This window comes from Rhincodon typus, chromosome 24 (assembly GCF_021869965.1).
Source record: "Rhincodon typus isolate 14 chromosome 24, sRhiTyp1.1, whole genome shotgun sequence".
NCBI lineage: Eukaryota > Metazoa > Chordata > Chondrichthyes > Orectolobiformes > Rhincodontidae > Rhincodon > Rhincodon typus.
Genome location: NC_063355.1, coordinates 17,773,395 through 17,789,399, shown reverse-complemented (window position 1 = coordinate 17,789,399; position 16,005 = coordinate 17,773,395). Strand labels below are relative to the sequence as shown.

Here is a 16,005-nt window from a genome sequence, read left to right as displayed (position 1 = left end):
AGATGCAGCGGGATTGCAGAGTAGTCAATATTTTATAGCTTCAACAGATCCCTTATGTCCTCCTGCACTCTTCTTTGAGTCAGGGTTGATGCCCTGACTTGATGGTAATGGTTCAGTGGGGGAATATGCCAGGCCATGAGGTTATAGATTGTGGAGTATAATTCTATTGATGTTGATGGCCCACAGCATGGATGCGCAGTCTTGAGTTGTTTATGCTGTTCCAAGTTTGCACCATTTAGCACAGTAATAGAGCCACACAACACAATGCACAGTGCTCTCAACATGAAGACAGGATTTTGTCTCCATATGGTCTGTGCAGTGGTAACTCTTACCAATACTGTCATGAACAGAGCCATCTGCGGCAGTCTGATTGGAGAGGATGAGATCAATTTTTTTTTCCTTCTTGTTGGTTCCCTCACCACCTGCCACGGACCCAGCAGCTACATTCTTTAGGATTCAACCAGCTCAATCAGTAGTGCTGCTGCTGAATCATTCTTGGTGGTGGACATTTAAATCCCTGACAAAGACTACATTTGCATCCTTACCACCTTCAGCGCTTCCCCTGAAATTTCAACAAGGAGGAGCACAGAGTCATCAGCCAAGGGAGAATGGTTTGTCGTAATCAGCAGGAGTTCTCCTTGTCCATGTTTACCTGATGCCATGAGACTTCATGGGGTCCAGACTCCCAGGGTAACTCCATCTCCACTCCCACCCCTTCCCCGACTGTACACCACTGTGTTGCCATCTCTGCCACGCCTGTCCTGTCAGTAGATATCCAGGGATACTGATGGTGGTGTGTGAGGCTGTCTTAAGGTGGGAATCTGCAAGTACGACTTTGTCAGGCTGTTGATTGACTAGTCTGAGAGGCAGTTCTCCCAATTTTGGCACTTGTCCCCAGATGTTAGTAAGGATGACCTTCCAGGTTGACAGGGCTGTTTGTTGTCACTGTTGCGTTCTGCACTCCCAAGTGGTGCATCCAGTTTCAATCTCTTTTTAGACTTTGTTTTGTTGATACAACTGAGTGGCTTGTTATAAGTGAACCAGATGAGTCTTTCTGACAATCAATCAACAGCTTCATCGTTTTATTTAGACTCTTAAATCCAGAGATTTATTAAATTCAAATTTCACCTCTGCTGTGGTAGGATTCAAACTCGGCTCCCCAAAACACTACCGGAGTTTCTGTATTAATAGTCTAGGGATAATACCACTAAGTCATCACCTGCCCTGTGGTGCATATCTGGAACTCACTGTCTCATAAGGTTACAGAAATGGGAAGCATCACAACATTTAAGAAGTACTTCAATGAACACTTCAAATGCCATAACATACAAGATTCCAGACTAAGTGCTAGAAAATGAACTTAGAGCAAAAAGGCACATGAACATACATAGAGTCATTCAACACATTCAGTAAACAGAACCTTCAGTACAACTGATCCATGCCAACCAGGCTTCCCAAACCAAACTAGTCCCATTTGCCTGCGTTTAGCCTATATCCCTCTATACCTCTCCAATTTAATAATATCCTTCATACAGCAGGGCAACCAAAACTGTACACAGTACTGCAGGCCTGGCCTTATTAACATCCTGTACAACTGCAACATGCCATCCCCATTCCTACACTCAATGGTCTGAGCAATGAAGGCAAGTGTGCCAAACGCCTTCTTAACCACTCTGTCTATCTGTGATGCAACTTTCAAAGAACTATATATCTGAACCCCAAGGTCTCTGTTCTACAACACTGCCCAGGTCCTACTTTTAATTATACAAGTCCTGCCCTTGTTTGTTTTAACAAAATGCAATACCTTACATTTATCTAAATTAAACTCCATCTTCCACTCCTTAGCTCATTGGCCCAATTGATCAAGATCCCTTTGCAATCTTGTATAACCTTCTTCACTGTCGATGATACCACCAATGATTGGTCTTTATTTTCACGCTGTAAAACTCTATGACTGTTAAGTTTAATAGATAGAGTAAATACATTTAAGATTTGTTTTCAGTTCAGGGCCAAAGAGTCAAGAACCGAGATCAGAAGCAAGTTGTTCAGTTTAGTTCAGAGAACACCAGAAATGCATGCTCAAGCAAGTTTTAAGTTTCTCTCCTAGTAGATGTTTTCCAGCTCATTTCAAGGGAAGCCAGTCATCCCAGCAAAAGTGCCTACTTTGTGAAGCTTCCAGGCCAGATGAGTTTGAATATAAATCTGCAAGTTAATGGAACTAAAAAAAAATTCTCAGATTTGTGAAAAGTATATGGAGAAAAGAATTAAAAAATTTTCTTCACAGTACACAAGAAAGAACCTGGACGGAATGAGCTAAGTAAAACCCTAAAGAGTTAAGGCTTGGTTAATTTCTCTGGGCTGGCATCTTTGTAACAGATAGTGTTGAGCAACAGGTTGCAAGTTTGGTTTGAATTTCGTGTTAAGGTCTCTTTAGCTCTAATATAGTCCAGTGTATTTGTTTTGTTTCTTTTATATGAAGTGTTATATTGTTAAGGCACATCTGCAACCTCATGTGACTACGTTTCAGTGACATAACCATCACATTAACCAAAAGCAAAAATTTTAAAATGTGATCTGTCAAGCCAGATTTCATTCTGGGATCTGACTCGGCATCATAACAAGTCAGAATAGACTCGTAGAGTCATAGAGGCATACAGTATGGAAACAGACTCTTCGATCCAACTCGTCCATGCCGACCAAGGTTCCTAAACTAAATTGGTCCCATTTGCCTGCGTTTGGCCCATATCCCTCTAAACCTTTCCTATTCATGTACTTATCCAAACTTTTTTAAATGTTGCAACTGTACCCGTATCCACCACTTCCTCTGGCAGTTCATTCTGAAGCATCCACAGTGTGAAAAAGTTGTCCCTCAGGTCCTTTTTAAATCTTTCTCCTCTCAATTTAAAAATACGCCACCTTGTTTTGAACTCACCCACGCTAGGGGAAAGATCTTTGCTATTCACCTGATCTATGATTTTATAAACCCCTGTAAGGTCACCTCTCAGCCTTCTCTGCTCCAGGAAAGAAATCCCAATCTATCTAGCCTATCCTTATAGCTCAAACCCTCCAGTTCTGGCAACATCCTGGTAAATCTTTTCTGAACCCTAGTTTTTATGGATATCATCTCGATGAACTATGCAGTTTGCTCTTACTGGTGTTAATGATTCTGAGTATCCCAAAACTGAATAGAGTGCTGTAGATTTGTATAAGTTCATCAGTACATCTTTACTGTTGGCCACATGTTAATGAAAAAAAGACAGAATGCAAACTACACACTCTGTTCTTCGTATGCAATTTGAACAAGAACTTGAAGCAAGAAAGAGATGCTCTATGGATTGAAAATTATAAGCTGCTAACTGAAACAAGCTTTCTGTCTTTAGCTTTATGAAAGTGGCCTCTAATACTCTATCTTGTTCCGATTTTAAAGAAATTGCTGCATTTTCACATTGATTATTCATTTATGGAGCCACAGAAAGTTAAGTCTCACAATTAATAGAAGTTCCCTTTCTGAAATGGTTAATTGTTACTGACTAGACAAGAGAGCTTGATCAGTAGTTACTAAGTATGGAGTCTCATTCCTTCAGGCTATGAATTATTCTTGAAGTTTAAAAATATTCTTACTTCCTTTGTCTCTTTCCCTCACACTCAATTCTACTTCTCTTTTCTGCTTCTATTTTTTAATTTTGCATCCAATTTGATCCTGAATTTATCAGCACTAATTAATCCTTCTCTTCAGTCATTCTTATGTTTATTTTTCCATAGCTTGCATGCTAGAAAGTATGCACAAAGTTTTTTTTTTAAACAAATAGAAATATACACAAGCAAATCTAATAAACAAGGTATGCCTTGGAATGCCTACACTCCAGAAAAAAAAAATCACGACCACACCTGTACTTATACAAGCTACAATGTCACTGGGCTTTCGAGCTGCAATTGAATTCTTCAGATTATTACGTATTAGAGCCCTAAGATTATTTGATCATTCATACCTCTCAATGTCTTAATAAAAGATGCATTAACACTATCCTCCAATTCCTTGTTTTATTTTTCTTGAAAATGCATGCCTTGCACTTCTCTAATTAAATTAAAAATACCACTGGTTGTCAATTTATTATAATATAAATATTGAAAATACAGGACTTACGTGCCAATATGCTGCTCAGTTTGTCAAATCTCCTACAGCTGCATCATGAATCAATTTTGGTTTTACATTCAACATATACTGGTTTATTTCTCCTTTCCTTCTTAAACAAGAATTATACTAGCTAATTTCAGTTCTATAGTTCAAATTTGTATATTTGAGCATCACATGTCTGTGGACAGAATACCTGCTATCTCCTGACTTGTTTCAGTAGCTCATGGGGCATTCCCACCCTATTAAGGACTTCCTAACATTTATTTTCCAAAAGTAATGTACAATAGTTATTATAATTCCAAAATGTACAAAGCTTAAAAAAAAACACACTTAGTGGGACATTGAATCTAATCCAAGACATTTTAAAACAATTTTTCTTACAATTTTGTTTCAAATAATTGTGATTATGGAAGGTTTAATAGTAGAGTATAGGAAGACATTGAGTGATTACATTGCAGTTTTGATGCCTAACACAAATGAGTAGCCACAACAGAATTCAGCCATGATGCACTTTAACAGATAATTTGAATATACTGAAACCAGCCTATGAAGCAATTTCATCAAAACCTTCATCTCATTCCATCAATGATTTAGTTTTATAATAGAAGCCATACTGCGCCAAAGTTGTCAACAATGGCACTCCGACTTCTAAAGGTATAGAGGTTACCCCCAATTTTACAAGAATGTTTGCCATCATATATGATCAGGTATTCTAAAATAACAAAAAATAACTGTCACGTGGATAACTGTCACGTGGATAACTGTCACGTGGATAACTGTCACGTGGATAACTGTCACGTGGATAACTGTCACGTGGATAACTGTCACGTGGATAACTGTCACGTGGATAACTGTCACGTGGATAACTGTCACGTGGATAACTGTCACGTGGATAACTGTCACGTGGATAACTGTCACGTGGATAACTGTCACGTGGATAACTGTCACGTGGATAACTGTCACGTGGATAGTATTAATTTTCTGTACTTGGAGATCAGTGGATTTCCAGATACTAGCAATAAATGTTAGTACTTGGAAAGATGGTACAATACACTTCAAAATACTGCAGATCACAATTTACATAAATTAAGTGCATTTTGTAAATTAAACTTTTTTCATTTTTGCAGTGTAAAAATAATTTATATCGAGGTAAATTCAGGAAAGTTGTTGGTCTATTACCTTTTTTCCTTCACTTTTGCATTTTTGTTCTTTTGTCTTTTCTGGAATTTGTCCAGTTGGATTCTTCTGCGAGTGTTTGCTCCATGGTCTGGACAATCCTGGATCCCCAAATGATTTACAAAACTCCACCTATAATATGCATTGTGTCTGTTAATGGTTGTTAAAAGTTGCAGCAGTAAAACATTGAAACCTGTTGTCAACAAGTGTGAAACTTCAGAATTCCATCAATTCTCATGTACTTGCTACAACAGCAGATTTCATAAATATATAATGCATGCTCCCTCTCCGTTTGTGTGTAAACAAACTGGTGGCCCATTATACCAAACATGACTAAATAAGACAGTTAATAAAAAGAATTTACATTACTTGAGCTTCCAATTATTTTGTTTTCAATTTACAGAGGATGCTGTAAAAGCAAGTGTTCCTTTTATAGCATTATAGAACCTTCACATTCATGCTGGCTGTCTACATGACCAATTCTCCTATTCCCAAACCTCTGCCTTTGGCCTGTAACGCTGCAAATTTATTCCCTTTAAGTGCGTATACAATTCACAAAAATGCATCCAACACACTATCAGGCATTGAATTGCAGATCTCAACTAATTGATGTTGGAAATAAAAATGCTCTCTTACATCCCCGCAAGTTGCTTTGCCAACCAGCCTATATTGACTTTCTCTGGTTGTCAACACTCCCATCAGTGGGAACAGTTTTACCCTATCTACTCTATCAGTTCCTCATGATTTCAAGCATCATTGTTTAATCTGCATTGAACAACATCTTCTCCAAACTAACCACTTAATTGAAGCTCCTTATCCCTGGAATCCAGCCTATTCCAGTTATTCAGTAATACTGCAAATAAGCATCAAGGACTTCAAATACTCCTCAACCAAGAAGTAGCCATTTGATCGCCAAAGAGAAGTAAATCAGATTTTAAACAAACAGACTAATTCAGAGGAAAGAGAATGCTGGAAAATTAGATTCCAGTCAAGGCAACTACAGATTAGTTGTGGAAGTAGTAGTGAGGGTCAGTTGGATCATGAAACATCCTACCACTTTTAACATGCAAAAACATCAAATACCCAGAAAATACTGCAAGAAGAGTGTGAAGTGTAATTTTAAACAATTAAAACTTGCATTTCAATTCTTATACTGCTAATGGCCATTGAAAATATACTCCACATAGGTTTTGGCTAAAGCACTAAAACAGCTCGTTTAGTCCATGCATTTTTGCTCAATGACCCTCCTGCCTAACCCAATCAGCTTATTCCTCTTATCCTTTCTTCCTCATGTATATAGCCAGCTTATACAACTTTCAACAAACCCATCTTCCACACTTTTGAGTCAAACTGTTTCTCTAATGAATTCCTTGCTGGGTTTATCAGTGCTGAGGACAAATTTGCCAAGCCATCAGAAAAGATTCTCCAACTACCTGGGGAGTTTTTTTTTTACCCCAACTGTTCAATTATGTAACTAAATAAGAAATAAACCTCAGTCATTCCAAAAGCAGCAGTAATAGAACCCTTGGAGATATTGTACAATAAAAATACCTCCTCACAACCATGCACAGATTCTAGATTCATAGGCTGGGACTTTTTTCACTGGAGCATAGGAGGTTGACAGGCAACATTATGGAAGTTTATAAAACAATGAGGGGCATAGAGTTAACTGTAGGCGTCTTTTCAGACTGGGGTCACATTTTTAAGGTGAGAGGAGAGAGAGATTTCAAAAATAATGAAGCGCAATTTTTTTTTTTTTAAAACACAGGGTGGTTCACATGTGGAATGAACTTCCCGAGGAAGCAGTGGATGTAGGGACAATAACAATTTTTAAAGGACATTTGGATAACTACAGGAATAGGAAATACTTGGAAGGAAAAGGGCCAGGAGCAGGTAAGGTGGGACTAGTTTCATTTGGGACTATGTTCAGCATGGACTGGTTGGACCAAAGGGTCTGTTTCCGTGCTGTGCAACTCTTATGACTAGGACTCTCTAAACAAGAGAAAACTAGACTACTGCACTTTGTCGGAAAGCGCATATCTGAAAGATTAACTCAACAAAGGTGCCAACAGGTTTAAATATGGGCAGCAATAATTTCCTTAAATGCAGGTATTTTAAAACAACAATATAAATTATGGGGTACAACATCCCTGGGCGATGGTGACTGCAGCATGTTGTCAGCTTTTGTCATCATCAATTCCTCTGTAACATTCATCATAGCCAACATTCCAAAATCTTCTGCTGGCTGTTTTGCATTGTCCATCTTCAAACCAGCGAAATAGTTCCACTCCTATCTGATCAAAACAGCCACACATCTCCTGTGGCTTCTCTTTCCATGCACACAGGCACATTTGAAATGGCCAAGACAAAAAAAATTCTGCAGATGCTGGAATCCAAGGTAGACAAACAGGAGGCTGGAAGAACGCAGCAGGCTAGGCAGCATCTGGAGGAAAGGAGCAGTCAACGTTTCAGGTATTACCCTTCTTCAGGAGTCCTTCCAGTGTCCAGGTGTTCATCCAGCCTCCTGTTTGTCTACGTGTGAAAGAGCTTTTAGCCCCTCTTCTTCATGTATATTGTACTTTAATGTCTTAGATACTACTGAAGCCCATAAACAACAAGACCTGGACAACATACAGGCTTGGGCTGACACCACTCATGTTACACAAGTGCCATGCAATTTAAATGGAACAGATAAATACAGCCAAATTTCCAGGGTACGCTGGTGGAAGTCATCTCATTGGAGGGAGCAAATTTTTTTAAGCTGACTCAAGTGTACAAGCATCGATAAAGTGCACAATGCTGCATCAAAACATGTTGCTGTTTCAATATTATTGCTGATGAAGGTTAATACAAATGGAGGCAACAAACACAAAGAATATCAAACTTGAGGAAAAAGACAGAGCATTCTAAAATCTAAAACTGATTCAATGGTAAACAAATAATCCTCTGTCAGTGCCCAAATTAACTTAAGCAAATATGTTAAGACTAACTGCATAGTAGTAAGTATATTGTGTAAACCAGTTAACTATGGCATGAAAAAAGTTGAAATCTGTAGTCTCTTAACAACTAATCATCAAGATTGCATCCTATGATTTGCATGAATTTCAAAATATCCCTTCCAAAGGTGTACCAATATCTTCAGCAAAACGATGTCATAAACATCTTCGAAGATAAGGTCGTCTTGGAAGACGTACAACAAACATTATGACAACATATATACATTATGTATACATAAACTTGTGAAAGAATATATGCTTTGAAATAAAGTAATTATGTACAATACTTACAACAATTCTGGAAGTGTCTACGTAGCTCTTATTGAAGTGTTTTAAAGCAGCTTGTGCTTCCTCTTCTGTTTTGAAGCCAACAAATCCAAACTTTCGAAATTTTCCATCTTTTGTGAACTTCAGTGTGCAGTCTGTTAATGCTCCAAAGGCACCAAATAGCGTCTTAAAACGTTCATCCTTCATCTGGGAAATGAAAAAGTAACACAAACAACCAGAAATCAAGTTAAGACATGTCTTTGGACATGACTCTAGTCCTAGATTATTTCACACAGAAATTGCTGTATTATTGTGTAGATGCCAGACCACACAGATAGGTAAACTTGGGGGTTAAGTGACATTACGATAATTGACAGTCCAGTATTGCTTTCAATCACTCCATGCTCAGTGCAATGGAGTCAGAGTAGTGCATCCAATCAGTTCAGTATATGTAAAAGTAATAGTCAGTAAGCACCGAAACCAGAATGTACAGTAATATAGCAATGTAAATAAATGTCTTTAATAAACGTCAAGACATCTGCCTCAACAGGAACCCAGTCTTTGTGATAACACAGTGTGGAGCTGAAGAAGGGTCCCGACCCAAAACGTCAGCTTTCCTGCTCTTCTGATGCTGCCTGGCCTGCTGTGTTCCTCCAGGTCCACACTGTTATCTCTGACTCTAGCATTGGCAGTTCTTACTATCCCAGTCTTTGTGATATTTGTTGGAGTTAATGAACAGAGAAACACTCAGATCATAACTTACTGGCAGTGATGCTTAACCCATCAAAGTGTGACATGGTGACAGCAAGTGGGCATTAGAAACTGGTGGCAGCTAACAGCAACAGCTAGTTAGTGCAGCGAGCTGACGACAGTAGCAGTGACAGTTGTGAAGACTTCTTTCCCCAAATAGTCATGACTGATCATTCACCAGTCTACAACAGCCACCAAACTGAAGGCTGTATTGAAGCATGTCAACCACAATGGAGAAACAGTTGTGAGTACATTTACTCACTTTAGAAAAAAATAGTAGGCCAAGGTTTGTCGAATATAAATAATGACAGTTTGCTGGAGGCTCAAGACATTCCCAAATTGGCAATGCAACCCTAAGACATGCAGCCAAAAGCACTGAAAAAAAAAATTACATATATTGTTAAGGCCTTACCTGTGTGTAGTTGCCAGTCAACTGCATCATTTTATTTCCCACAAAAGACTAAGCAAAAACATATGAAAACACGCATGATATTGCTCTGATATATGTTGGTGTGAATGCCACATACAAGTACTGCCCAACTATTTCTTTCAAAAGAAATAGAAAGCAGGTAACCTCGGAAGCACCAACAAGAGAACAAAACAGATGGAAGCCAACAAAACAAAGCAGGGAAAGAAAGATGGATAGTAAACACCTGGGGATAAACTGACATTCCACTGACATTTTGTCAGAATTTCAGTTCAAGAAGGAATAAATCTTTATTTCCCAGATCAACAAATCACTGTTAAAAGAAAGACAATTTAAAAGATTGAGTCAATTTCAAGATGTACAATCCTTCTAGACAAACCTAAAGAACATGCCATTGACACAGAGCTAAAAGGAGAACGCATATTCAAAACAATTGCTGTAAGCCAGCAACATGCTTGACTTTACAACACTTACTGTAGTCATCAAACTCAGTATTCCTTTAGGAGATGTGGCTTGTCTCACCCTCCAAAACATTGTCAGGTATTTTGTGACGTATAAAAGATATGTCCTACAAGAGGAGGTTGGACTGAACTGTGCAACACAAAGCTCCACAGCAGCGTATGATGAAGAGTCAAAGAAGGAACAGTACCATCAACATTTCCGAAGTTCCATTCATGTTGGCACGCTTGTGTGCCAACAAAGTCCAAGAAGCACGTACGACATCATAGCTCACTGACCCCTGTTGTGTCCAGATGAACAATTTCACACACAACATGAAAGCCGATAAAAAAGCTGAAGTTCCATTCAAGAATTATACTCGAAAAGGAATGGACAACACACACCTTATGCCAAGACTGTCAGTGATGCAAGTGCAAAATCGTCTCTTTATGCATCTTACAAGAGATGTATTTAGAGATGAAGTCCTATGGACAAGCTAAATGCTTGCAATGGGTCTGACATCCCATACAGTAGCATTATTTGTCTGCAATGCCAATACAGTTCCTTACAATGGACACCTGAAATTTTTTTGTCAGATTCACAACAGGACTATGATTAGTCTACAAGTATACATAGATTGATGTATTATTACAATCCATGAGATAATAAACATGTCTATTACAATACAAAAGATTCTAAACCACAACATTGAGTCTCTCCATCACCTGACTAACTTTTCCCCAGACAGGTTTAACATTATTAGCAACAAAGATAACGCCTAACACATCAACTATCTTCCCTTTAAATGCAGCATTCACATTCAAGTAAAGTTCAAACTGGAAGTGGACTCCATTATACAAAATGACATTATCCAGAGGTTGAGCATCATACTGGCTGACATAACCTTAATTTCTTGTGCTCTGAACAATGAGCACTGTAGAGATATGTTCAGATCCAAAGTATATAAATATCAGCACCAATTATTTTTCCAAATCAACACCAAGAAGGGATATTAGCTCATACACAGGGGTAGCACAGTGACTCAGTGGTTAACACTGCTGCCTCACAGCGCCAGGGACCTGGGTTCGATTCCACCCTCAGGCAACTGTCTATGGAGTTTGCACATTCTCCCCACTTCTGCATGAGTTTTCTCTAGGTGCTCAGGTTTCCTCCCACAGTCCAAAGATGTGCAGGCTAGATGGATTGAACACGCTGAATTGCCCATCGTGCCCAAAGATGTGCAGGCCAGGTGCATTAGCCATTGAAAATCCAGGGTTACGAGGATAGCAGAGGGGGTGGGGTGCTGTTCAGAGGGTCAGTATGGACTTGATGAGCTGAATGGTCTGGTTCCACACTGTAGGGATTCTAAGATTTTTTTTAATCTTTCACCAAAGTCATAGGGACTGAAAACTTTTAGAACATCTCTCACTAGACATCATTTCCTCAGATTACCCTCAATCAGGTTATGTGAATAATATCACCAAGAATCCACCAAATTTTCACTTTATCATAGAACACACTGCAATCCTCAGAAAAATTAAACATGCAAATGATACAAATCTCCTTCAGCTCATGACACTGGCAAGAAATTAGTGCTTCTTCTAAAAGTACATAAATGTAAAATACGCATAAACAAAGTTGATTTCTTCAGTTCAATCTACTTGTCAAATGCCATTAGACATGCCACCAAAATTGAAGATGTACAGAAGATCCACACCACAAGATAAAGATGATTTACAATGGAATCTTAGTTTCTTCAATTTTGATCCACCATTATTCTAAATTTTGCAACCATGTCATCTCCTCTTCGCGACCTTCTCTGCAAAAATATACCACACGTGACAGGAAGACCACTAGTCCATTTTTCAATCTCTCAAAAAAGTGTTCTTCAGTATTATGCTCCTTCAATATTTACCACATCAGAAGTAGGTATATCCGATAAAGGCCCCAGAGCATATCTATCACAGGATTGGAACCAAATGTAGTAGGTTAGCAATGTTTTTGCATCAGCTCAGGCAAATTACTTCAGCATTGAAAGAGAAACTGTTGTTCTAGTTTTTTGGAATACAAGTTTCACAGATAACTACTGAACAAGTATTTCGTTGTTCACGCCGACCGCAAACTGTTAGAAATCACCTGTCAAAACCCTCTGAAGTACAGCTTCAGTGATTACTTATGACAATCCAATTTAGAACTACAACACAAACCAGATTTCCAAATGACTAGCTTGATACTCTTATCTGACTTCCAAGGCCGTCTAGGAACAGAGATATTCCTTTTGATATACAAGTGGATATTATTGAATCTAAGCTAGAATATTCTCTCAACAGCAATTCCAATCATTTTGGTCATAACCAAGCAAAGCAGATTCAGCAAGCTATATCATCAATGACCGAGCTGCAACTTCATCAGCACCAGGTGGCCTGAACACATCCAACAAGTTCCTAGGGGAAAAGGTTCATTCTGGTGATAGAGATAAATTAGGATCCTCCATGAATATAATTTTTAACAATAATAAGCAGCAATTCAAACAATGTCAAGACACCCAAAACTATACAAACACATCACATGAGCACCCAAAAACAACTAAGTGATTGATGCATAAATTCATTTATTGGCCCAACATTAATAAAGACTGATCAACTAATCAAGTTGAGTGAAACATACCAACACCATCAACCCCAACTATTGAGAGAACCTATCATCCCATGTAAAATTCCTTATATGCCATGGTGTAAGACTGCCTGTCTAATATTTTAGATGTCCAAAGACATTTTTACATTCTGTTAAATGAATATTTCACCAAATTCTCTTTTATATGACAAAAGAAAGATACCAGTGCAATGATTTTTATACATTGGCCATGATATTCAGTGTGTTCAGTGTTCATAAACAAATTGTGTCTGACAGCAATCCGCATTTCACCAGTGCATCCTTTCAAGTGCTGGAAATGACTTGTTCATCATATACCTCTTCTCTTTACTATCCTCAGCCAAACAGTCTTGCAGAATACACTGAACATAGAAAAATCTATGATCGTCCATGGAAAGCACTTTGCCAAAATTTTCAGATGACTACGCCAAGTACATATCTTACTCAAGGAAACAATTTACCCAAGGAAACAATTTACCCACACTGATAGCTCTAACAGTTGGAAGGCAAATTCACACAATTCCTCTCTCCCAAAGTTTCACCCCCAGACCAAAATGGGACAAGAACATGATCAATGAGCATGCAGACAGTTATCCCAACATGAACCAGCACATAGCAAAAGACTAAGATTTTCATATGGACGCATGGGTTCTCAGAACGTCACCAAGGTCACATGACATTTTAACGAGAAATGGTCCAATCCTACCAAGAGACAGGCAACATATTCAAACTGCATATAACAAACCACCTATCAAACAGGATAACAACTTGCATGCTGAAAATATCATGCCAGCCAACAATCATGCATCTACAATAAATGATGTACATCCATCTGTGATGGGAGATAACACAAGCCAGGTTGTGATAACTACATGAGAACTAAATCTAGTCAGGTCATCCATCCACCAAGGCTAACCTGAATGTACAGTGACAACGTATCTATGCCCAATCCTATACAGGTTTGGAAAAGCAGTCCCATTCTTTAAAGGGAAAAGGGAAATGCTGTATTAAAGCATAGATTCCAGACCAGACAGGCATTTAAGACAGTTACATGACATCACAAGTCTGGTCTGGAAGTTGTTTTCAGTCACTCCCTGTTCAGTGCAACTGGAATCAGTGCTGTGTGTTCAGTTAGTTACTCGTGTACAAGAGTCAGTAAGCGCATCCACTCCAGATTATATGTAGTCTTCTAGTTCAGAACACTACTACAGCATCAGAAGATCTGGTCTTTATGACACACATTATACGAGTGAACATACAGTGAAGCACTCAGACCTTAATAATAGCAGTGGTATCTGACCCAAGATAGTATGTTAGAAAGCAAACATAGCAATTATTCAGACATTTAGTTCATTCAGAACAGAACAAATGATTGAATAATTATATTATTGATTATACAATAAATCATACTTCATTATCTTTCAGGAACCAAGATATCTTATTCATAATGAATGAAAAGTTAATCCATATGGATATAAAGTTTAATCCTGGGAATGCAGCCTGGTTTAGACATTCTGCAACAGCACCGGAAAAGAATTCAAAGGCAGAATACATGGGTAACCAGAAGACTTGGAACAAAAACAGAAATTGCTGGAGAAATTCAGCAGGTCAGGCAACACCTGTGGAGAGAAGGCAGAGTTACGAGTCCAGTGACCCCCTTCTTCAGGTATCAGAAGACTTGCTTGAATGAGGACAGCCGCATATTTACAACAAATCGGGGAGAAAACAAAGCAAACCGACACAAAAACAAATTTGCAACAGGTCCGACAGCATCAGTGCACAAGAAAGCAGGGTTAACGTTACGGGGCCAGCGATCCTTCTGCAGAACCTGCTGAGCAAGTTGTGGACTTGTGTTGGGGATGGACTGCCACAGTCCCTGGCCGGATTAAAGGCGGCGCAGGGTGAATAAGAGGAACATACTCGTGTTCCAGCAGCACGCCGTGTGTGTCGGGGGGGAAAGAGGTGCCACAACATGACAGCGTACAGGGCTATCTCCGATCCTCCACGTTGTTGTTGTTGTTGTCGAGATTTGGGATTCGGACAGCGTAAGGGCGGGGGGGGGTTTAACAAAATGGACACGAGATCCCCCTCCAGCACGCTCTCCCCGCCCCCACCCGGCCTCTTGGACTCACCCCGCTCGGCAGGTTCTTCACAATGAGCCGGGACATCTCGCAGCCCGCTCTCCCTCCCCGGGTCCTAGCGCTGTCACCCACCCCGACTTCTCCCCTCCTTGGCAACGGGCTCCCTGCACCTCGCGCTCCCTGTAACGGTCACACTCGCCGCGAGTCGGGGATTCCGGACGCGACACGCGATTGCCCACTCCCAGAACCCCCTGCGGCTGGCACGACGGCAAGCAGCGGCGGACCAAACTCTCCGTGCGCAATCTTCACTTCAAAACGGGCAAAGAGCTCACTCGCTCCCAGAGGAGCGGTGATTCTATGCATGTGCGCGGGGTGTCTTCTGGATGGATCTCCCGCAGAATTCTGCCCTGGAACCACATGAGGGAACGTTGCATTAAAGCAAAATGCTGCCGATGCTGAAAATCTGAAATAAAAACACAAAGTGCTGGAGAAGCTCAGCAGGTCTGGCAGCATCAGTGCAGAGAGTCCAGGATAATGTCTTCATTAGATCTCTTCACAGATGCTGCCAGACCTACTAAATGTTGTCTTAAGTTTAGTAATAAGCCAGATTTAGTTAACAGCCTGAAACAAAGTTAAATTTAGTTAACAGCCTAATTGAGTGTGAATGCTTATCTAATTGCCGTAATGTGATTAAATTGGTGCAGTGATTGAAAGGGAAGGCAAATCAAGAGGTTATTTATTGATTTGTGTAAATTTGACTTAATGAAGATTAAACCGAAACTGTAAATTAAACCAGGCGTGTAAGTCGATGAATAAAATTCCAAAATCCATACAATATGAATTTTTTTTTTTAAATTAAAAAAAACACAGTTTATAACCTAAGGAACAACGACTATATACTTGCCTAAAATAAAAGCCATGGATGATTTATGGGGTAAAAGGCAACATAAAATTAAAATAATTTCCACATGGAAAATGCAATGACTAGCACAAATCCTGGAAACATTTTGTTTCAAATCTATTCCTTCAAGTAGACATTGTTGGGTTGGCTACCAAATTCCATCAGGTGTTTGATTTACAAAG

The 16,005-nt window shown here is 39.4% G+C and overlaps 1 protein-coding gene across 3 annotated transcripts in view; it reads right to left on the bottom strand.

Moving 5' to 3' along the window:
- Nucleotides 1-15,351, bottom strand: part of rbm19 (RNA binding motif protein 19) — a 120,753-nt gene extending 105,402 nt beyond the window's left edge. The window contains exons 1-3 of one of the 3 annotated variants that reach the window (XM_048611396.1): nucleotides 14,974-15,351; nucleotides 8,599-8,781; nucleotides 5,315-5,443 (exon numbers count right to left, since the gene is read on the bottom strand). In XM_048611396.1, the coding sequence (XP_048467353.1) occupies nucleotides 5,315-5,443; nucleotides 8,599-8,781; nucleotides 14,974-15,009 (348 nt within the window). In that variant the 5' untranslated portion in view covers nucleotides 15,010-15,351. Of the gene's footprint in view, nucleotides 1-5,314; nucleotides 5,444-8,598; nucleotides 8,782-14,761; nucleotides 14,877-14,973 lie in introns of those variants that run through there. The other 2 variants (XM_048611397.1, XM_048611395.1) reach the window with 2 other exon arrangements.
- Between the last annotated feature and the right edge of the window lie 654 nt (nucleotides 15,352-16,005).